This window comes from Daphnia carinata, chromosome 6, assembly GCF_022539665.2.
Source record: "Daphnia carinata strain CSIRO-1 chromosome 6, CSIRO_AGI_Dcar_HiC_V3, whole genome shotgun sequence".
Classification (NCBI taxonomy): Eukaryota; Metazoa; Arthropoda; class Branchiopoda; order Diplostraca; family Daphniidae; genus Daphnia; species Daphnia carinata.
The window spans coordinates 9,841,271-9,860,744 of NC_081336.1; the positions used below are offsets into that span (position 1 = coordinate 9,841,271).

A 19,474-nucleotide genomic window follows, 5' to 3' on the forward strand; every position below is an offset into this window, starting at 1 on the left:
AATTCTTGCTGGAAACTGAGCATGATAAAATAATGTTTTCTTGAATTCTTTTTATTTTTACCTTATATTTCCTAGTTGACGATTCTCTTCAATACAAAACTCTGTTAAGTGACATTGGTTTGGCGAACGCAACGCTGTTTGTTGATATCTTAACAATTCATCAGCTTCAGAACCTGATTTCTTAATCATTCGAAATTCTTAAATTCAATTTGCAATATGAAATTCAGTCCAACATTTCATACTTCCATCGCCATCTTTTTCCGATTAATTGTTTATTTGGTTCATAGCTTGTGTTGGCAATGCTGTCGAGGAACTGGAGTTGGGGAGGGTAAATAAAGCGCCAAATTGCAGCAACCACGTCCCAATTGTCCAATGTAAAGCAGATAGTTCATCGATGGCTGTGCTGCGTTTGAATGCAATTCACAACGGAGGAAGTTCTCTGCTCTTTTTCCAGGTTAGTTTTTACATATTTTTTATTTCCTTTCAAGGCATGTATCAACGCACAATGACATCTCAGAAAGGGCCTAAAATCTCGACTCGCCCTCTCAGTTGTTTGGCTGGGATTTTTATTTCAAATTGTAACCCTTTTTTCCCTTTTATTGATTTTCGAGAGATCCTTGAAAACGATGCAGTGTAAGAATGCACTGATTACGTCTTTTTGCGCCCATTCATGGTCAGCCATGCCCTCCAGTCCTTTTTTTTCCTGGCCACATTTCGCCATTTTGGCGCCATTTCTGGTTCGATGGCGCCATAGAGTGGGGGCTATTGTTGTCATCGTATTGCTCGAACTGACGAACAATGCAAGTGGCCTGTGTTTTGGTTAGAAATGGGGAAACAGATGGCTTGGAAGTATCGTTTGAAGAACAATCACTCTTTCTTGCCAACTTCATTTGATTTTTCGCATTTTGTTTTCCCAAACTTTAGAAAGTCACACCAGAAAAAGTGGCATTTGCTCGGTAGTTGTCTGCTCTTTTAAAAAAAATCGTTAAATCAACTGTATACAAGCAGATGATTTGGTTGAAAACAAATGGATAGGATAGTATAATAAATAATAATAAATAAAATAATTGTATTACTAAATGGCTGTGTTGTTGATGTGAACGACACACTTTTTCAATTTGCTAAATCCGTATCGGTCTATACAGCCTTTGTCAATGTTTTTTTTGTTTTTACTTGCTTTTACTTTTTTTTCTTTTTTTTTTTTCTTTTTTGAATGGTTTGCTAAATTGCAACACAGCTGGCAAGAACAGATTTGATTGTCCGCGAGATTGTCACGTTTGACGGTCGTACTGTTTTCACGTGAAAATTTCTTTCATTTGACTATTGAATTGTTAAACGCTCGCAGTTAGCTCTACCGGCAAAAGCGGTTTCTTATTTGCCTTTTCGATGAAGAAAATTGGGTTTTTTTATTTATCATTCGAGATATTATTTTGTCTTTATTATTATTTTTTCATTGTTTACTTAGGTTCTTTACTGTTCTGATTGTTTTCCTGTATCAGTTCCTTTAGAGTTTGCTAGAAAGTTGAAATGAAATGAGATACTTATCCAATGAGAGAAGAGGCTCTTTGAACCGATATTGAATCACTTGACTTATCCTTTAATACTTTCTTTTATTTAAAAGTCGTTTGCCCACATCGAATTTATCAATTGTCGAATGAGTTGCAATTAACATGGCTAAAGGAGTCATAAATTGATAAGACTCTATGGCGATGTAGTCATTATTTTTATTTTTCAAAGTCCGTCGGCCTGAGCAATACAGCCAAGAAAGCGGGATATTTGAGTTTTCAAGGGGTAAATGGCAAAATTATTCCGAGTATGCGGCAGGCGCTTTTATATTTTCATTCTCCGCCGTCGAAGTGCATTGTATCGCCTAGAGACGAGTTGTGATTCAAACAACAAGTGCTTCGTCGAGCAGTTTTAGGATTTCGTCCTTGTTGCTAATCTTATCATTATAGCGTAAATAACTTCGAGCATTCCTTCCATCCTTGTCCTTTGCATTGACATCAATTCCCAGTTGGATTAAGAGTTGAATGGCGTTGATTAAATTTGGGATTGAATTGAATTCACACAAATAATGCAGCGCATTCTTTCCCCTGTCGCCCTTTGCGTTCACATCAATTCCCAGTTGGATTAAGAGTTTCATGGCGTCAATTAAATTTGGGCTTGAATTGAATTCACACAAATAATGCAGCGCATTCTCTCCCATGAAGCCCTTTGCGTTCACATCAATTCCCAGTTGGATTAAGAGTTTCATGGCGTCAATTAAATTTGGGCTTGAATTGAATTCACACAAATGATGAAGCGCATTCCTTTGCATAATGTTCTTTGCATTCACATCAATTCCCAGTTGGATTAAGAGTTGAATGGCGTCAATTAAATTTGGGCTTGAATTGAATTCACACAAATAATGCAGCGCATTCTGTCCCCATTCGCCCTTTGCATTGACATCAATTCCCTTTTGGATTAAGAGTTGAATGGCGTCAATTAAATTTGGGCTTGAATTTGATTTACACAAATGATGAAGCGCATTCTTTCCCCATCTGTCCTTTGCATTGACATGAATTCCCAGTGGGATTAAGAGTTGAACGGCGTCAATTAAATTTGGGCTTGAATTTGATTCACACAAATGATGGAGCGCATTCATTTTGAAAAGAGAGTCCTTTGCATTCACATCAATTCCCAGTTGGATTAAGAGTTGAATGGCGTCAATTAAATTTGGGCTTGACTTTAATTTACACAAATGATGAAGCGCATTCCTTCCATAAATGCCCTTTGCATTCATATCGATTCCAATGCGAATGAAGTCGTTGGCTATTCCTTTTAGATCAGACAAAGAGCCACGAGCACAAAGTTGTCGAAATTCTTTTGCTTTTTCAGTCAGCTAAATTGGAGAGATTTACGATTGTTTACGTTGCTACTTCCCCACTTAGAAAAAAATAATATTACCTTTTCCGTGATGGATTCCAGTTGTTCGACGACTTCTTTCGAACTTATTCTTTTTACCGAATCGTTTTCCAACATCTTCGTTAGTAAGTCTTCCTCATAATATTTGCGCAATTCGGCATCAATATCTAGAATTAAGCCACCAGTTGTTTAATAAATAGAAGAGTAAAATAATATGGAATTAAATTGGAATTACTCTTCATATTCACCGCACGTCCTCCAATTATGTTATCATGAATTTCTTTTTCGCTTGAACCGAACAGATGTTCTCCCTCCAAGAAAAGATATCCGAAAACGAGGCCGAGGACAAACACATCGCTCTTTACTGTGCCTCTTTTCTTTTCTGCCTCTTCATCCTCTTTTTTTTTATTTTTGTTCAAGAATAAGTGTAACACCTCCGGGGCGTACCAGTTTCTGGTTCCTTCCCTTCCAGTCCATGAATATGACCCCCGTTCAGTAACCTTTTTTGCCAGCCCAAAATCAGCCAATTTGATTATTGTCTTTTCATCTTGGCCTGGAGATCGCTTAATTAGAACGTTGTTCGGCTTAATGTCTCGATGAATTAAATTCTTTGAATGGATGTATGCCAGGCCTGTAGCTAATTGGTGGAAAACCTCGATTTGACGTGGCATAGGTCCTTTGTATTTTTTGGGATCATCCGAATTCAGGAAAACTTGATCTAAGGAAGCGTTACATAATTCCAATGCGTAGTACCTGTTACACGACAACGAAAACAAAAAAAACAAATCTACTTTGAAATCATATTGTTGTTTTAAACTAGAGAAAAATGCTATACATAAAATCTTGGTCCTTTTCACAGTGAAGAAGTTTGACGATGTTTGGGTGATCTAACTTAAGCATAGCTTCTTCTTCTATTTTGTCCACGTGTCGCATTTCAACTCTTTTTACTGCTACTTCACGACCTCCGAACTTCCCTTTGCATACCATACCAAAGCTACCTTCCCCTATTGGGTTTTCGCGGTCGAACCAAATTTTCATTACCTTCTTATCATTATTATACAAATAATAGTTCGCATTCCATCCATCTTTGTCTTTTGCCTTCGCATCCACACCGTATTCAGTCAAAATTTCAAATGCGTCGAGTAAATTTGGGTTTGAATTGTCTCGACATAAATAATGGAGCACATTTGATCCATCGTTGCTTTTTGCGTTCGCATCGATTCCCAGTTGAATTAAAATTTGAATTGCGTCGATTAAGTTTTGGCTTGATTGATATTGACACAAGTAATGAATGGCATTCATTCCATCATTGTCCCTTGCATTCACGTCGATTCCACTTTTGACCACGAGTTGAATTGCGTCGGTTAATTTTGGGTTTGAATAGTAACGACATAAAAGATGGAGCGCATTCATTCCGTTGTTGTCCTTTGCGTTCAGGTTAATTCCGAACTGAATTAATTCTTTGATTTTTCCCGTTAGATCCGATCGCGAATCACGCCCACACAATTCAAGCAATTCTTTTTCTTTTCCAGTGAGCTAAATTGAATAAATTGACATTTGCATAATGCAATTAGTCGACTTGCCTTAAATTCATTATACCTCATCCTTGATGGAATGTAATTGAACGTCTCCTTCTTTCGATGGCATTCTTTTATTGGGGTCGTATTCCCACATTTTTTCCAACAGGTCGAGGGAAAATGAGACGAAAAGACTTCAACTTTTAATAACTTGCGTTTGACCACAAATGAACAACTGCAATCTCAATCGAAACTGAACCACTCCTGCCCGCCGCTACCTTCCCTATTCAAAAGATAGATGAAAAGATAACGTGAATAGTTCAATAACAAAGTCAGTTAGCTGGCCGCTAACGGATGGGTTTTGGGCAGAAGACGTTTATCAGAGACGTCCATTCGGTTTACGCGTGATTGTCCAATTTTGGGTTGAGTTACAACCTAATCCTAGCGTTAGTACTCGTCAGTGACTCGAAATCCTCGTGACAATACAGTGTTATCTACCAGCCAGGTTTATCAGTTGTGAAAGCGTTTCTTGCACAACGATTCGAGATTAACAGAAAATAATTATAAACTTTTCGATTTAGAATAAGTATGGGATTCCGTTTGCCATCATTGGCTCTATATTATAAATTTAAGTTTAAGTCTCGATCACCTTTGCATTGTTTTTATTGTTATATGCATTTATCATTTTTCTTTAGTGATTTTTGGATGTGAAATTTCCATTTTTGGTTAAGGATGTATTCATTATCTTTGTTTTACCATGGTAAACAATGTGTTTATTTTCATGTAGTCATCACCGAAAATGCGCCACTACCCGTATCGATAACCAAGGGCCTCCCCCAACCCCCTTTTCGCTCTTGTTTGCTTGGTATTTTTCTTTTGTTTTTGCTGCTTCTGTTAACAGGAGACGTTTCTCTAATTCAAATTCACAATAAAACATTTAACTGTTTCCGTTCATCGCGTTTCGACAAAATGAACTGAATTAACCGGTTAATCATTTCATCGCATTGTTTTTTACATTGTGGATCTTTTCTACACGTTTTGACTATATCACAAAACGATTGCTAACAGTGTCAATCAGTCAGTCGGTCAGCACAATCAGGCAGCTAATTAGGAGCAATAACTCAATTTTTTAACTTATCAGCCGGGAATTTTCTTTTAGCCAATCCATCCATTATCTTGACGTGTGTTGACGCGTTTTGGCCCCCCAAAACAACAACGTTTTATCTTGGACCGCACAACGCCACAGGCCAGGTTTATCAGTAGTTAAATGCGTCTCTTACACAACGATTCGAGAACAACAAAAAATGATGATGAACTTTTCGATCCTGAATAAAAAAGGCATTCCGTTTCCCATCATTGGCTCTCTAATATTAAGTTAAAGAATCAATCACCCTTGCCTTGTTTTCATTGTTTTATTCATTTATAACTTTTCCTTTGGTGATTGTTGAATATGAAATATTTCCATTTTTGGTTGTAGATGTATTCATTATCGTTGTATTACCGTGATAACAATGTGTTTATCTTCATGTAGTCATGACCGAAAATGCGCCATTACCCGTATGAATTACCAATTGCCTGCCTCATCTTGCCTCCCCTTTATTTGCTTGGTTTTTTAAATTTGTCGTTTGCTTGTCCTCTTAGCAGAGGACGTTCCCCGTTCTAAATTCACGATTCCACTGATTCCGTTAATCGCATTCCGGCAAAATGAACTGCATTAACCGGTTAATTATTTCATCACATTTTTTTTATATTATTGAGATTCCTTTTAACACATTTTGACTATTCTACAAAGTTTTTATTTATCAGCCGGGAATTTATTGTTAGCCAATCCACTTATCTTTACGTGTTGACGCTTTTTGGCACCCAATCTTTTAAACATTTATTTTATTGATTGAAAAAGGAACATGGATAACGCTGATTTTCCATCTAACATGGAAGAAATTTGAATGTCCAAAACTGAAAGGATTTCTCTACCAGTTGGCACAAAAATAGCATTTTGTTTAATTTTTTTTTTCCCTTGCCTCATATTTTCTTGTTCGAATGATTGTTTGTATTTCCGTCCCAGGCTGAAAGAATTGATTGTCTTCAATGACGTCAATTATTTCCATTCGATAAAAGTTATTTTTTCTTGGAGATTGATTCCGTGTGTTGTTCATATTCAGGATCTGCTGTGGCGATTTTGTCGGCTTTTCTTTGTCCTTCTGGTGTTTATGACATCGTAGACGGACATCAGTCTCTGTTTCCGCCGTAGTGTTCCATGTACGTACGCCTCAGGTATTATTTTTTGTTTGTCGTGCTGGTCTGTTCCACGTGATGGTACGTCTTTCGGGTATGACGTTTATGATTATCCGTTATTTCACTGCTGGAACACTTTGCTATTGTTTGTTTATTTTTCTTTAGTTTAATGTTTTGTGGTTTTACGCAGATTCTTAATTGATTTGGTTTCTTTAGTTGTACAGCATGTTTTTAGTATGGCGCTAATTCCGTAGTGTTCGGCCGTTAATGTTTAGCAGCTCCTCCTGGAACCATTCTTTTCTGGTAAGTAAGTTTGTTCCATATTTTCTTAGAATTGAACTGGTGGTTGCATTGCTTCGCTCGGTGGGGTAACGTGTTGTCATGTAGCAGTGTTTACCGTATGTCGGGTTTCACAATTTCATTTATTACTTTCATTTTAACACCATATTTTTCAGAATATGTGATATTTCGTTCATAGTGTGAATTGGCAATGCTGCTTAGAAGTCGGGGTGGTGGGGGGGGGGAAGCGCTAAATTGCGATCATCAGTTTCATCATTGGTATTTTAACTGATGTTCGCAAAGGATGTGTGGCGTGTCAAATAGTCAATGTCAAGTTCAGTTTCAAGCAGTGAACTACGTGGATAAATTGCTGCCGAACAATATGTAAACTGCTATTCATGTAGTGCGTTATTTAGATGACTGACTAGAAGGAGAAAAGAGCGGCCATGGCAAGGATAGTTGATTCAAAGACAATTTGCAGCCTGAATACAAATGCAACAACCACGCCTTTTCGTCCAGTGAAAACAAGATAGTTCTTCGGTGGCTGTTCTGCGTTTGAATGCAATTCATAGCGGGGGAAGTTATCTGCATCAATTTTAGGTTTGTAGATATTTTTTTTTTTGCTTTCGCTTTGCATGTGCATTTCAGAAGACGCTAAAATCTCGACTCCCTCTCCCAGTTGTTTGTCTGATTTTTTTTAAAGGGCCGATCAATGAATTAACTATTTTATTTTAATTTCATTTTCTTTACTCATAATTTTTACCAATCGAATAATTTGCTTACATATCGGATTCTATTCGTCTTTTGGGTTCACTTCTGTACCTTTTTCCCAAAGTGGACCTCATTACGTATCCATGCGTTGAGGCTCACTTGATTATAATTTTTGTTTTTTAAATTCGTGTCCAATTTTCGTTCTGAGCGACGCCCAAATAATTTTGAAAAAATACGTATTTTGGTACGGTTGGTTAAGTATTTCACAATTGGCACGGATTTTAGTGTGTGTGTGTCACTGATGTTGGTGCACCTACTGCACGAGAGCCGCAACGTGAATTTATCTTTCCCAACAATACAAAACTTACCATTGTAAACCCGAAAGACAACCAGCCATCTCCTTGTTTTAATTTGGTTTTTGCATAGTGTGTCCCTGCGCAAGAGAAAACAAAATAGTTATGGCAGAAGTTGAATTCGCCGCCCATTTTGAAATAAGTCGCAACGTTGCTTCAGTGTTGTGAGCCGGCTTCAGTCGCCATTTTCTAGTTCTTTGTCGTGTGTGAAGTTGGTGGTGTGCATTTGACTCGTCAAGTATTGGACACATGAGGCAGCCATGGTAAAGTAATACTTTAGTGAATGTTTCGTCAAGAAAACATTGTTAACATTCACCACCACCCGAAACTTTAATTTGAGAATACCTAATGTTTGAAACTCCTTTTCAAATTACAAGATGAATGATACGCTATTAACAAAAAACTATTAGAAGTAATAATTTTCATGCTGAGTCTTTGCCTTTTTTCTAAATTTTAGAGAATTCCACAAGTTGTGAAGCAGACACTGTGGTGTATCTGCCCTCGTGCTCTCACCTCCATGCCAGATGGCCATTAAGAAGGACCATAAATGTGTGGTAATATTATTTTTCCACATTCTACTGTTGCATTATTCTTTGCTGTTATTTTTATGTCATACCATGAAAGCAAGAAGAGTTTATGTGCTTGCCATTATGGATGGTAACTTGTGTCCTTAAAAGTAAGCATGACAGGCACATTCAGATAATGGTTATTGCTACCTTCATGCATTTTAAAAAACCATTAAGCCAAACTGCTCAACCATGCAGTCAGGCTTTGTACTTCTTTAAAATTAATGAGATGAACCAAGCTTGTCATTTCAATCATTTCAGGATTGTGCAGGCAAACATTGTGGTTCCATCGGTTTCCATAGTTGGGCAAGTCGTTTAATAATGCTTGGTGTTACAATTATTTTTAAAATTATTTTTAATAAAAATTTTCCCATTCACAACATTTGCAGCTTCTGAACATTGAGAAAAGATTGTTGCTGATGTAGAGTTTTGTAACTGTGGACCCCACAGTCCATGACAGAAACAAATAGGACAGAAAATTCCATCTTCATCACTAACAAAAGAAAAGGCATATTTCTAGATTGGCTTAACGCGTGCAGTCTGCTGTCGCGCAAACATTTATTTCATTCTGATCTACCTTTTTTCTGTCTAGTCACAAGGTAAATGTTTCCTTGTATTCTCACAGTGATAACTTTAATATGGTTTTGTTTAACAGTGTGGAGGAGGAGCTAAAGAGTGTCTACGAGCTGGTGGGGGCGGTGGCGGTGGCAGTGGTCCGTTGACATCACAAAGTAAGATAAAATATCGAAAAAGATGTGCGAGCTTAACTTTTGGTGCTTTTTATAGTATGGGGAAGGAGACGTTTCTCGAAGGATTGTCCAAAAGGGGACCGTGGCGGTGGTAGAAGTCGTACCTGCCATGAGGCAAAAAAAAAACAAGAAAACATTTTTAGTGTCCATTTTTAACGAAGAAGAGGGCCATGTAGCAAGGGATTTTCCTCAAGGAGGATGCAATGGTGGCATCAAGTGTTATTATGTAAACATGAATTTTATCTTCACAAAAATATTTTGTGTTCCAGGGTTCGTTGTTTTATCCCTAATGTCATGAAGCTGGTTGCACCTCGAAAGGCTGTCCGAATCTATTCAGTGAATTGATGGGAGATGTAGAGCCGCGTAAGAAATACATTCCGGAAGCTGTGACATGCGATGAAAAGGAATTCTTTAAGGGCATCGTCTGTGGGAAACGCTTTAACAGTTTTGATAAAGTCGTGCTCCAAGTAAGCCCTTTCTCGAAAATGTATTTTACGATTTAAATATATCTATTGGGTTTGCTTTAGGTTACAGGAAAAGATGTATCTCAATACATAACATCTTTCGAAGAAGCTGCGCCAACTACTACTTCAAAACATAAAAAATTCTGGCTGCATAAAACCAACACGTGTTCAGAAAGCTTCAGTTGCAGGTATTCTTGCCAAAAGTGATTTAATTGCTTGTGTTGTCACGGGCTCCGGCAAAACGGTAGTCCAATTAATTAACGCTGTTTAATTTTGAAACTTTGATGCCCTCGTACTGACTTCATTTGAATGTGTCAGTAGGAACTGGGTAAGTTGAAGTAAAAGTAATTATGAGTAGGCACGCCGTTAGTTGCGACTACTAAAAAGTCCAATTGCATCTAAGATACTCAACAAACCCTTCGTGTTATTCGTTGATTAAATCATCTAAAAATTTTAAATTTTTTCATGGAGGTGGCATACTTGGTACCGGTTTTGAACATATTGTTAGAACAAGGTGTTGCTGGTGCGTCTCATGCCATGGGGCAAAAGCCAGAAGTTGTAATTGTCGCACCCACTCGTGAATGGGCCATTCAAATTTAACGGAAGTCGTGTAAATTATCCTACAATTCGGTTTTCAAGTCTGATTATATATGGAGGAACTGTCGCGAGCCATCAAATGTCAAATCTTCAAGCTGGGTGCAATATTCTTGTCGCGACCGCGGGGCGACTCAAGATTTGACTAATATGATACTATTTGTTTCTCTGTAGGGAATCCGTCGTGCTTTTATGTTTTCGGCGACATTCCCAGATGAAGTACAAGCGCTGGCTGCGACTTACATGGAAGACTACGTATTCGTCACAACAGGCATTGTCGGTGGCACCAATCGAGATGTTGAACAGCTGTTTTTTCAGTGCTCGAAAAGAAATAAGAGAGTAAGCTGATCGAAGTTTTACAAGATCTCGGTGATGCCAAGACTATCGTTTTTGACAACAGCAAAAAGACGCCGGATTTCATCGCTGCATTTTTCTGCCATAACAACTTACAAGTAAGAATTAAACCTGTTGTGAATTGGATAAAGTGTCTTAACTTTATATGTCTAGTCTACCAGCATCCATGGTGATCGTCTTCTGAGTCAGCGTGAGCAGTCGACTTGTGACTTAAAAATGGTATTAGGAATATTCTCGTGGCCACTAATGTTGCTGCCTGTAGTTTAGTTAATGTTTTATGGGTTCTTCGTTCGTTTTTTACGTATTTGATGTTTGCATTGTTTTTCCTAGATATTGCCGGCGTCAACGATGTCGTAAATTATGACTTACCAACTGATATTGACGAGTGTGTTCATCGTGTTGGTCGAACGGGCCGCGTGGGAAATGTCTGAAAATCAAATAAGGTTGTTTGACGAAGAAAGAGATGGCCCTAACGCTGGAAAGTTTGTCTGTTTGTTAACTAAGGTAAGAACCTACTCCAGTCTGACATCTAATTATATTTCTCTGCCCTTGTGTTCGTAATTAATAATCCTGCGTACTTTTTTTTTTTTTTTTTTTTTTTTTTAAGTCCAACGGTGATGTACCGCCTTTCATGCAAGCGATAGTCCCAGGCGTGCGTGGAAGGGGTTACGACTTTAGCGCCCCTTCGACCCAAGGGGGTTTTGCTAGTCGAGATATGCGCCGAGTAAGTTAGGACCTAGGTAGTTTTTATTACTTGTAGATGTAATTTAATCTATGCGCAGTTCGGCGATAAACCTGGATTTGCTGCCTTGCCCACTGAAGTTGAAGAGAGTTGGCATTAACTCAATGTAATTAACCAAAATTCGTATCCAAGAACATCTTGGAATTTGCAATGTCTGTTTGAAAATTTGATTACGTGGTTATTTTGCCAACCTATTTACCTGAATAGATAAAATATTCATTTTGTTTAAGGAAACAGGAAATGGGAATATTTTATATTATTCTTCTCTCTTTAGTGGGTTATTTTTTTTTTTTTAATTTAACGTTTAACTACATAGCTTTCAAAATCTATAACTAACCATGTAGAGACAGTTATGGCATATTGGTAGCATGCTTTCCTACAGTGCGAAAGGTCTGTGGTTCGAATCTCAGTATGGTTAATATTGCTTGGCGCCGAGAAAAATGTGGAATGCTGGCGTGGTCGTCCCAGAAAAAATTTTGGGATGCTACCGATCGTCGAGGAAAAAGAATTTTTCCCTTTTTTTGCCATTTTTCGTTATTTCGACAAATAAACGTGTGCTATGAAGAAAAAAGTGTGCCTAGCTTATCTGAGTATTGAACACTAGACCTTCGGCTTCTTAAGCCGATGCTCTACCATTGAGCTATTTCACATGTTTATATTCTACTAATACTAATAGTGAATTTAGGAATACGGTTTGAACTTGGAAAAAAAAAAACAAGCCTCCTTTTTGTTTCCTGACCATTCACTGGCTCAAAATATCGAAGCCAAGACCTAGGCCACTTGCCTTTCCCAACTCCAATACCTAAGATACCCGATTACCCATTTTTTCTCTGATGGAGGTTTTTCTGTCACACCATCAGTTGTACCCAGGTGTTCGTTTGACAGAACCGACTTCGTTTTTTTTTCCTTTTCGTTTTTTTCTGCCTGCCAATTGTCTGTGGTGGCAATGACGGATTTAGCGTTCAAATAAACAATTGCCGCACCACAAAACAGAGTTCAAACAACGTTGTGTATTTGTTTTTACGTAAAGAACAAAACAAACATGGAAAAATCCACCATTTTTATCTAAATCGAAAAGCGTGCATCACAACATACACAGCCACTTTGCACGACAACAGAACTATAAAACTTGTTTTTTTTTCTTTGTTTTGTTTTTGATTTTGTTTTTTGTTTTTGTTTTTGCTTTTTTCTTTCCCCATAGAAAATAAAAGAAAAATGAGAAATTCTCCTTACCGCTGCTGATGTTGCTGGAAGGGAATCAATGGCTGACTGTCATCATAGGATGGAGAAGATTCGTAGCTGATGTCACTGTTCTTCCGACGACGATCTTCGCGTTGATCAAGCTGAAGAACGTGAAATTAATTGATAAGGAAAACGTGAAATTGGAATACGGATTAGAGTGAATTTAGCAATACGTGTTGGACTAAGAAAAAAACATACAACGATACCATGAAAAACAGGCGATGACGTGGCAACCACGAGGCGACGGGCGAGGCGATGATGGCGCGATGGGCGAAGAGAAGACGGGGCGACGGGCGAGACGAAGACGGGGCGACAGGCCCGTGCCAGGGTGCTGCAAAAATATTGTTTGTTAACCATTGACATCACTATATAGAGGAACAGACTTCTTCTACCAGATTGAGACTGATGAGATGATGAGTTTGCAAAGAGTCAAAGAATGACGTGAGGTATCCAATCCATTGATTTTGCATTGTTGGTTATCTTTTTTTTTGCAAACAGCATCCTTTTGAGTTTTAGATCATCGAGCTAGAAATAAAAGCATAACCATGACAATGGGATACAGATTGACAAAATCTAAGTCAAATACCATACTTCACAACACAAAATCCTGCCCTTTAATGGGCTATGTAGAAATGATTTGAAACACTACATATAGTGCACTTTTCACACATAACTGAATGACATGATGAACGAAGAGTAGCAGAATGATGTAATTGGCATGGTGGTATCCCAACTCATATGGCTTGTGCCATTTCTAATTTTTCTTCGTGGTCAGTATCCTTAGTTATTAACGTTTCACCAACTACATCTGAAAACCAGAATCACAGCTATTGGATTCTGAATGGTAATTCATTTTTAATACCTCTCAATGCAGTGCAACTGAATAGCATGATCCATTGTAAATATAGTAGGTTGCAAATAGCTTTTGGATTTCATAGCTGGCCTAGCTAATTGCAAGTTTACGCGTTGCACAAAAATACTCCACTTTATGTTTCTCACTTCAGTAACACAGAAAATAATAAAAAACTTGCAATACCTAATGTCCACACCATTCAATTTGACCAAACTTATCAATGGGAAATTTGCATCACGAATTTTCGGATATGGGTTTCACCTGTAACACGTTGTTTTCCCACATAACAGAAGCAACAGTAGCGCCATCTGTTATCCTAATTTACAAACAACAAGAGACACATGTCACCAGAAAATATTTTGCGAACCATATAAAACACTGTTAAAAAACGATGGAAACAGTACATGCACACATATAACAATAAAGCACAATCGTTGCTGTTTGTTAACGCCGTTTACTGCAATGGTCTCACCAGTTTCTGCCAGTGTTGATTTGCCCGGTCCATTCTCTACTTCCGCAACTGTCTCACCCTTTCTTCTGTTAAGAGATTTAGTTCAACAAAAACGTGATAAGACATAAATTAATACAAAACATACCTTGCGTACAAAAGTGAAGCAGCCTCGTTACTGGCACTGATGGCGTGCTTTACTTTGACACATCACATTTGCTGCGGTTACCCGTTAGCTAACAAGAAATTCAGTTACAAAAATGTGGGGTATTTTGAGGTAGACTCATTTAATTTTTGCTTTCTTACTTTTCCGTGTCTGTCTCGTTATTTTGCTTTCATTCCTACGTTTTCCAGTTTTTCTGTTAGTATTTGGAAGTGGAGCTAGTAACCATTTGCCTGCATTTATGTTGAACAGATTTGTTATGAGGACATCAAAGCAATATAGATATACACTTAATGGACACATAAAATTTTAGATGAAGCGGCATTCATCTTCGGTAGTTTCTGTACATTACGTTACCATATGCTACGGTGATGTAAAAGACAGCCGACAAGAAATCACAAACGCTGTGTACCATCTTTCCACGAGCGTCGTAAAAAGCGTGCTGAAAGAACACCGGTAAGCCTTGAGCAATTCGTTCAACTCGTATCCGTCAACGGTGCGATGCTCGTAAGCAAATTCGAAGAAGGCTGCCTCGTATAAGACAACATTTTGCTGCAACTGAACATTGTATAAGTTAATGATGGAAGCCACTTGAATCACGTCGATTTCATTTGAGACGGCAACATATCCACCTTCCTAATGTCGTTATAAAAAAGCAGAAAATGGTTATTATGTCAATACTATATGAATGCGCCGACTTTTCTACCACGAAAACAGACCCAAAATACAATTGTTTGTTGGGTTTTTAATTAAAACGATGGACACCCATGCACCTTCTAGTCACTAACACGGACGTGTCCGAGCTTTTCGCATTACCCCGGGACCAGTTGACCGTGTTCTGGCCTGACGGACGGTAGGGCAACGTAAACGACGAGGCGCGGCACGCTCTCTTCTGATAAACTGTCCATCTTATTATCGATCCTACGATAACGATAACGGGGTTCCTCATACTGATAGAACTAGATATGGTGGACGGGTATCCGATTTCCTCCTTGCATTGCGGAACACGCAAAACAATGCGAAAACGCATGATGAAAGAACCAAATAAAGAAATGTTATACTGTAAATTACCAAACATGCAAGTCCACGTAAACGACGAGATGGTACATAATTTCCGTACACACTAGCAACAACTATGTCAGACGTTGCACCCATATTGTCAATGCCTGATATCGTTTTCTTCAGCAGCAAGTTTACAAGTCTTGGAGGTAAAGTTAACCATTAAGGGTTTTAAAGCTCCATACCGAAGATGGTTGCAAAAAAAAAATAAAACCCTTTCCTGAAAAAAAACAAACAAACGATTATTCGAATTTGATTCATGAACAAATCAAAATGAAGGATAATTCACGAGGAAGTGCGACAATTACAACTTCTGTCTTTTGAACCATGATATGTGACGCACCAACAACACCTTGTTCTAACAATATGTTCATAACCAGTACCAAGTACGCCGCCTACATGAAAAAATGTAAAATTTTAGATGACTTAATCAACGAATAACGAAGGGTTTGTTGAGTATCTTAGACGCAATTGGACGTAATTGTAGTCGTAATCACCGGCGTGCCCACGCAAAATTACTTTTACTTCAACTTACCCAGTTCCTATCGGCCCCTTCAAATCAAGCCAGTACGAGGGCATCAAGGTTTCAAAATTATACAGCGTTAATTAATTGGATTACCGTTTTGCCGGAGCCCGTAACGGCACAAGCAATTAAATCTCTTTTGGCAAGAATAACTGCAACTGAAGCTTTCTGAACAGGTGTTGGTTTTATGTAGCCAGAATTCTTAATGTTTTTAAGTAGTAGTTGGCGCAGGCCAAGGCTTCTTCAAATAATGTTATGTATTGAGGTACATCTTTTCCTGTAACCTAAAGCAAATCCAATAGATATTTTTAAATCGTAAAATACATTTTTGACAAATGGCTTACCTGAAGAACAACTATATCAAAATTGTTAAAGTGTTTCCCACAGACAATGCCCTTAAAGAGTTCCTTTTCATCGCATGTCACAGCTTGCGGAATGCATTGCTCATGTGGCTTTACATCTCCCATCAATTCACTGAATAGATTCGGACAGCCTTTCGAGGTGTAACCAGCTTCATGACATTAGTGGTAAAACAATGAACACTGGAACATAAAATATTTTTGTGAAGACACAATTCATGTTTACATTGTAACACTTGCTGCCACCATTGCATCCTCCTTAAGGAAAATCCCTTACTACATGGCCCTCTTCTTCGTTAGAAATGAACACTAACAATGTTTTTTGTTGTTTTTTTTTTTTGCCTCATGGCAGGTACGACTTCCACCACCGCCACGGCCCCTTTGTGGACAATCCTTCGAGAAACGTCTCCTTCCCCATACTATAAAAAGCACCAAAAGTTAAGTTCACACATCTTTTTCGATATTTTACCTTACTTTGTGACTCCAGGGAAAGAGGCTTTTTCTCGGTAGATGGCTGCCCGTTTAAAAAATCATGAAATCAACTATATACAAGCAGATGATTTGGCTTAGAACAAATGGACAGACATTGTCAGTCATATAATAGGAGGGTTTTTAAAAAACATAAAAATCTTCTATTATTAAATGGCTATGCTGTTCGTGTGAACTACTCACGTTGCCAATTTGCTGAATCTGTTCCGATATAGAGCCTTTTTCAGTCTATTGTAGGCAGAGTCATATGACTCTGATTGTAGGTGTTTTTAATTTTTTTTTCTGTTTTGGTTTTTTTTTGTGGTTTGCTTAATTGCAACGCAGCTGGCAAGAACAGATTTGATTGTCCGCGAGATTGCCCAGTTTGCCGGTCATACTGTTTTCACGTGCAATTTTCTTTCATTTGACTAGTGGAATTGGTTAACGCTCGCAGTTAGCTCTACCGGCAAAAGCGGTTTCTTATTTGCCTTTTAGATGACGAAGAAAATTGGGTTTTTTATTCATCATTCGACATATTGTTTTTTCTTTCTTATTATTTTTTCATTGTTTACTCAGGTTCTTTACTGCTCTGATTGCTTTCCTGTATGAGCCCCACTACAGTTCGCTAGAAGCTTGAAATGAAATGAGATACTTATCCAAAGAGAGAAGATGCTTGTTGAACCGATATTGAATCACTTGACGGGTTTTTTAGGCTTTGATATTTAATTTCATTTTAAAGTCGTTTGCCGACATAGAATTTTTAAATCGTCGAATGAGTTGCAATCAACTTGTCTATAGGAATAATAAATTGATTAACACTCAAAGGCAATGCAGGAATTTTTGTATTTCTGAAAGTGAAATCAGTGCATCTTAAGCAAAACAGGGAAGAAAGCTTGTAATTTTTGTTTTCAAGGGGTTAACGGCAAAAGAATTCAAAGTATGCAACAGACGCCATATTTAAATTTTCCGCCCTCAAAGGACATTGCATCGCCTAGAAACGAATTATGGTTCAAACGAGAACTGCTTCGTCGAGTAGTTTTAGGATTTCGTCCTTGTTCGTAACCCACTTATTAGCGAGTAAAAAGGTTCGAGCATTGTATTCACCTTTGACCTTTGCATTCACATCAATTCCCAATTGGACTAAGAGTTGAATGGCGTCATGTAAATTTGGGTTTGAATTCCGTGTAAAACAATAATGGAGCGCATTCCTTCCATCAAAGTCCTTTACATTCACATTGATTCCTAGGCGAATGAAGTCTTTGATTTTTCCAACTAGATCAGGCGAAGAGTCACGGGCACAAAGTAGAAGAAATTCTTTTTCTTTTTCATTTTCCTTCAGCTATATTGGAAAAATTTGCAAAAGCCGATGTTGATACTTGTTAACTTAAAAAAAAATCATAATATTACTTTATTCTTAATGGATTCCAGTTGTTCGACGAGTTCTGCCGAACTCATTCTTTTTTCCGGTTCGTGTTCCAATATTTTCGTTAGTAAGTCATCCTCATAAAATTTGCGCAATTCGTCACGAATTTCTAGAATTAAGCAACCAAGTGTTGATAAATAGAAGAGTAAAATAGTATGGAAGTCAATTGGGATTACTCATCATATTCACCGGTTTTTTTCTAATTATGTTAGCGTCAATTTCATTTGCATATGAACCGAATAGATGTTCTCCCTCCGACAAAATATAACCGAAGACGAGGCCGAGGCAAAACACATCGCTCTTGTTGCTGCCCAAAATCTCTTCGTTTGGCGCTTTTTCTTTGTTGCTGAGCTTTTTCAGCACTTCAGGTGCCAACCAATAACCCTTTAAGTTTACGGATTTGGCCAAGTCAAAACCAGACCATTTCATTATTATACCTTCATCTTCTCCAGCCCTCCGCATAATGAAGATGTTTCTCGGGTTCATGTCTCGGTGAATTAATTTCATTGAATGGATGTATGCCAGGCCTGAAGCTAATTGATGGAAAATTTCGATTTGCCGTGGCATACGTCCTTTGTATTTTTGTAGATCATCCTTCGGTAGGAAAAGTTGATTTAAGGAAGCGACACATAATTCCAACGCGTAGTACCTTTAGCACGAAAACAAAAAACAAATCAATTTTGAAATCATATTGCTATTTTAAACCGGATAAAAATGTCTTACATAAAGTCGTTGTCCTTTTCACAGTGAAGAAGTTTGACGATGTTCGGATGATCAAACTTTAGCAAAGCTTCTTCTTCTATTTCCTTGACATGACGTTTTTCAACTCTTTTTACTGCCACTTCACGACGTTCGTAATTCCCATGAAATATCGTACCAAAGCGACCTTCTCCTATTATAGCATCGCGCTCGATCCAAATTTTCAATCCCTTCTTCTCTTTATTACACAAATAATCGGACACATTCATTCCATATTTGTCCTTTGCCTGCGCATCAAATCCTGATGCTACCAAAAACTTAACTGTTCGGTTAAATTTGGGCTTGAATTGCCTCGACATAAATAATGGAGCCCATTTGATCCATTGTTGCTTTTTGCCTTCGCGACGATTCCGGGTTGAATCAAGATTTGAATTGGGTTCATTAAGTTTTGGCTCGAATGGTATCGACACAAATAATGAATGGCATTCATTCCATCGCTATCCGTTGCAGTCACGTTGATTCCGTTTCCGATTAACAGTTGAATTGCGTCGATTAATTTTTGGCTTGAATGGTATTGACACAAATAATGCATGGCATTCATTCTATCGTTGTCCGTTGCATTTACGTCGATTCCGCTTTCGATTACGAGTTGAATTGCGACGGTTAATTTTCGGTTTGAATAGTTCCGACACAAAAGGTGGAGTGCATTCTGTCCACATCTGTCCTTTACGTTAACGTTAATTCCCAACTGAATCAAGTCTCGGATTTT

The 19,474-nt window shown here is 38.0% G+C and overlaps 3 protein-coding genes and 3 long non-coding RNA genes across 6 annotated transcripts; 3 read left to right on the forward strand and 3 right to left on the reverse strand.

The window, feature by feature from the left end:
• Positions 1 to 1,493: 1,493 nt before the first annotated feature.
• Positions 1,494 to 4,653, reverse strand: LOC130694181 (death-associated protein kinase 1-like). The gene is made up of 5 exons (XM_057517313.2): positions 4,504 to 4,653; positions 3,740 to 4,440; positions 3,140 to 3,657; positions 2,947 to 3,071; positions 1,494 to 2,881 (listed from the first exon to the last, which is right to left on the reverse strand). Exons 1-5 carry the CDS (start codon positions 4,576 to 4,578, stop codon positions 1,889 to 1,891), a joined length of 2,412 nt encoding a protein of 803 aa, XP_057373296.1. The 5' UTR covers positions 4,579 to 4,653; the 3' UTR covers positions 1,494 to 1,888.
• Positions 4,654 to 8,203: 3,550 nt separating this feature from the next.
• Positions 8,204 to 8,870, forward strand: LOC130694190 (uncharacterized). Its single transcript, XR_009001962.1, has 3 exons — positions 8,204 to 8,262; positions 8,457 to 8,553; positions 8,827 to 8,870. It is a non-coding gene; the product is annotated as an uncharacterized LOC130694190 (long non-coding RNA).
• Positions 8,871 to 8,958: 88 nt separating this feature from the next.
• On the forward strand, positions 8,959 to 10,993 carry LOC130694186 (uncharacterized). The gene is made up of 8 exons (XR_009001959.2): positions 8,959 to 9,164; positions 9,221 to 9,296; positions 9,352 to 9,520; positions 9,584 to 9,781; positions 9,842 to 9,966; positions 10,250 to 10,474; positions 10,547 to 10,824; positions 10,880 to 10,993. It is a non-coding gene; the product is annotated as an uncharacterized LOC130694186 (long non-coding RNA).
• A 75-nt stretch (positions 10,994 to 11,068) lies between these two features.
• On the forward strand, positions 11,069 to 11,672 carry LOC132088089 (uncharacterized). The gene is made up of 3 exons (XM_059495792.1): positions 11,069 to 11,230; positions 11,334 to 11,450; positions 11,509 to 11,672. Exons 1-3 carry the CDS (start codon positions 11,087 to 11,089, stop codon positions 11,566 to 11,568), a joined length of 321 nt encoding a protein of 106 aa, XP_059351775.1. The 5' UTR covers positions 11,069 to 11,086; the 3' UTR covers positions 11,569 to 11,672.
• Positions 11,673 to 13,970: 2,298 nt separating this feature from the next.
• On the reverse strand, positions 13,971 to 14,813 carry LOC130694188 (uncharacterized). Its single transcript, XR_009001961.2, has 3 exons — positions 14,318 to 14,813; positions 14,160 to 14,247; positions 13,971 to 14,100 (listed from the first exon to the last, which is right to left on the reverse strand). It is a non-coding gene; the product is annotated as an uncharacterized LOC130694188 (long non-coding RNA).
• Positions 14,814 to 17,559: 2,746 nt separating this feature from the next.
• LOC130694184 (serine/threonine-protein kinase/endoribonuclease ire-1-like) lies at positions 17,560 to 19,462 on the reverse strand. Its single transcript, XM_057517317.2, has 4 exons — positions 18,730 to 19,462; positions 18,183 to 18,655; positions 17,991 to 18,115; positions 17,560 to 17,922 (listed from the first exon to the last, which is right to left on the reverse strand). The coding sequence occupies exons 1-4, from the start codon at positions 19,062 to 19,064 to the stop codon at positions 17,593 to 17,595; spliced, it is 1,263 nt and encodes a 420-aa protein (XP_057373300.1). The 5' UTR covers positions 19,065 to 19,462; the 3' UTR covers positions 17,560 to 17,592.
• Positions 19,463 to 19,474: the final 12 nt, after the last annotated feature.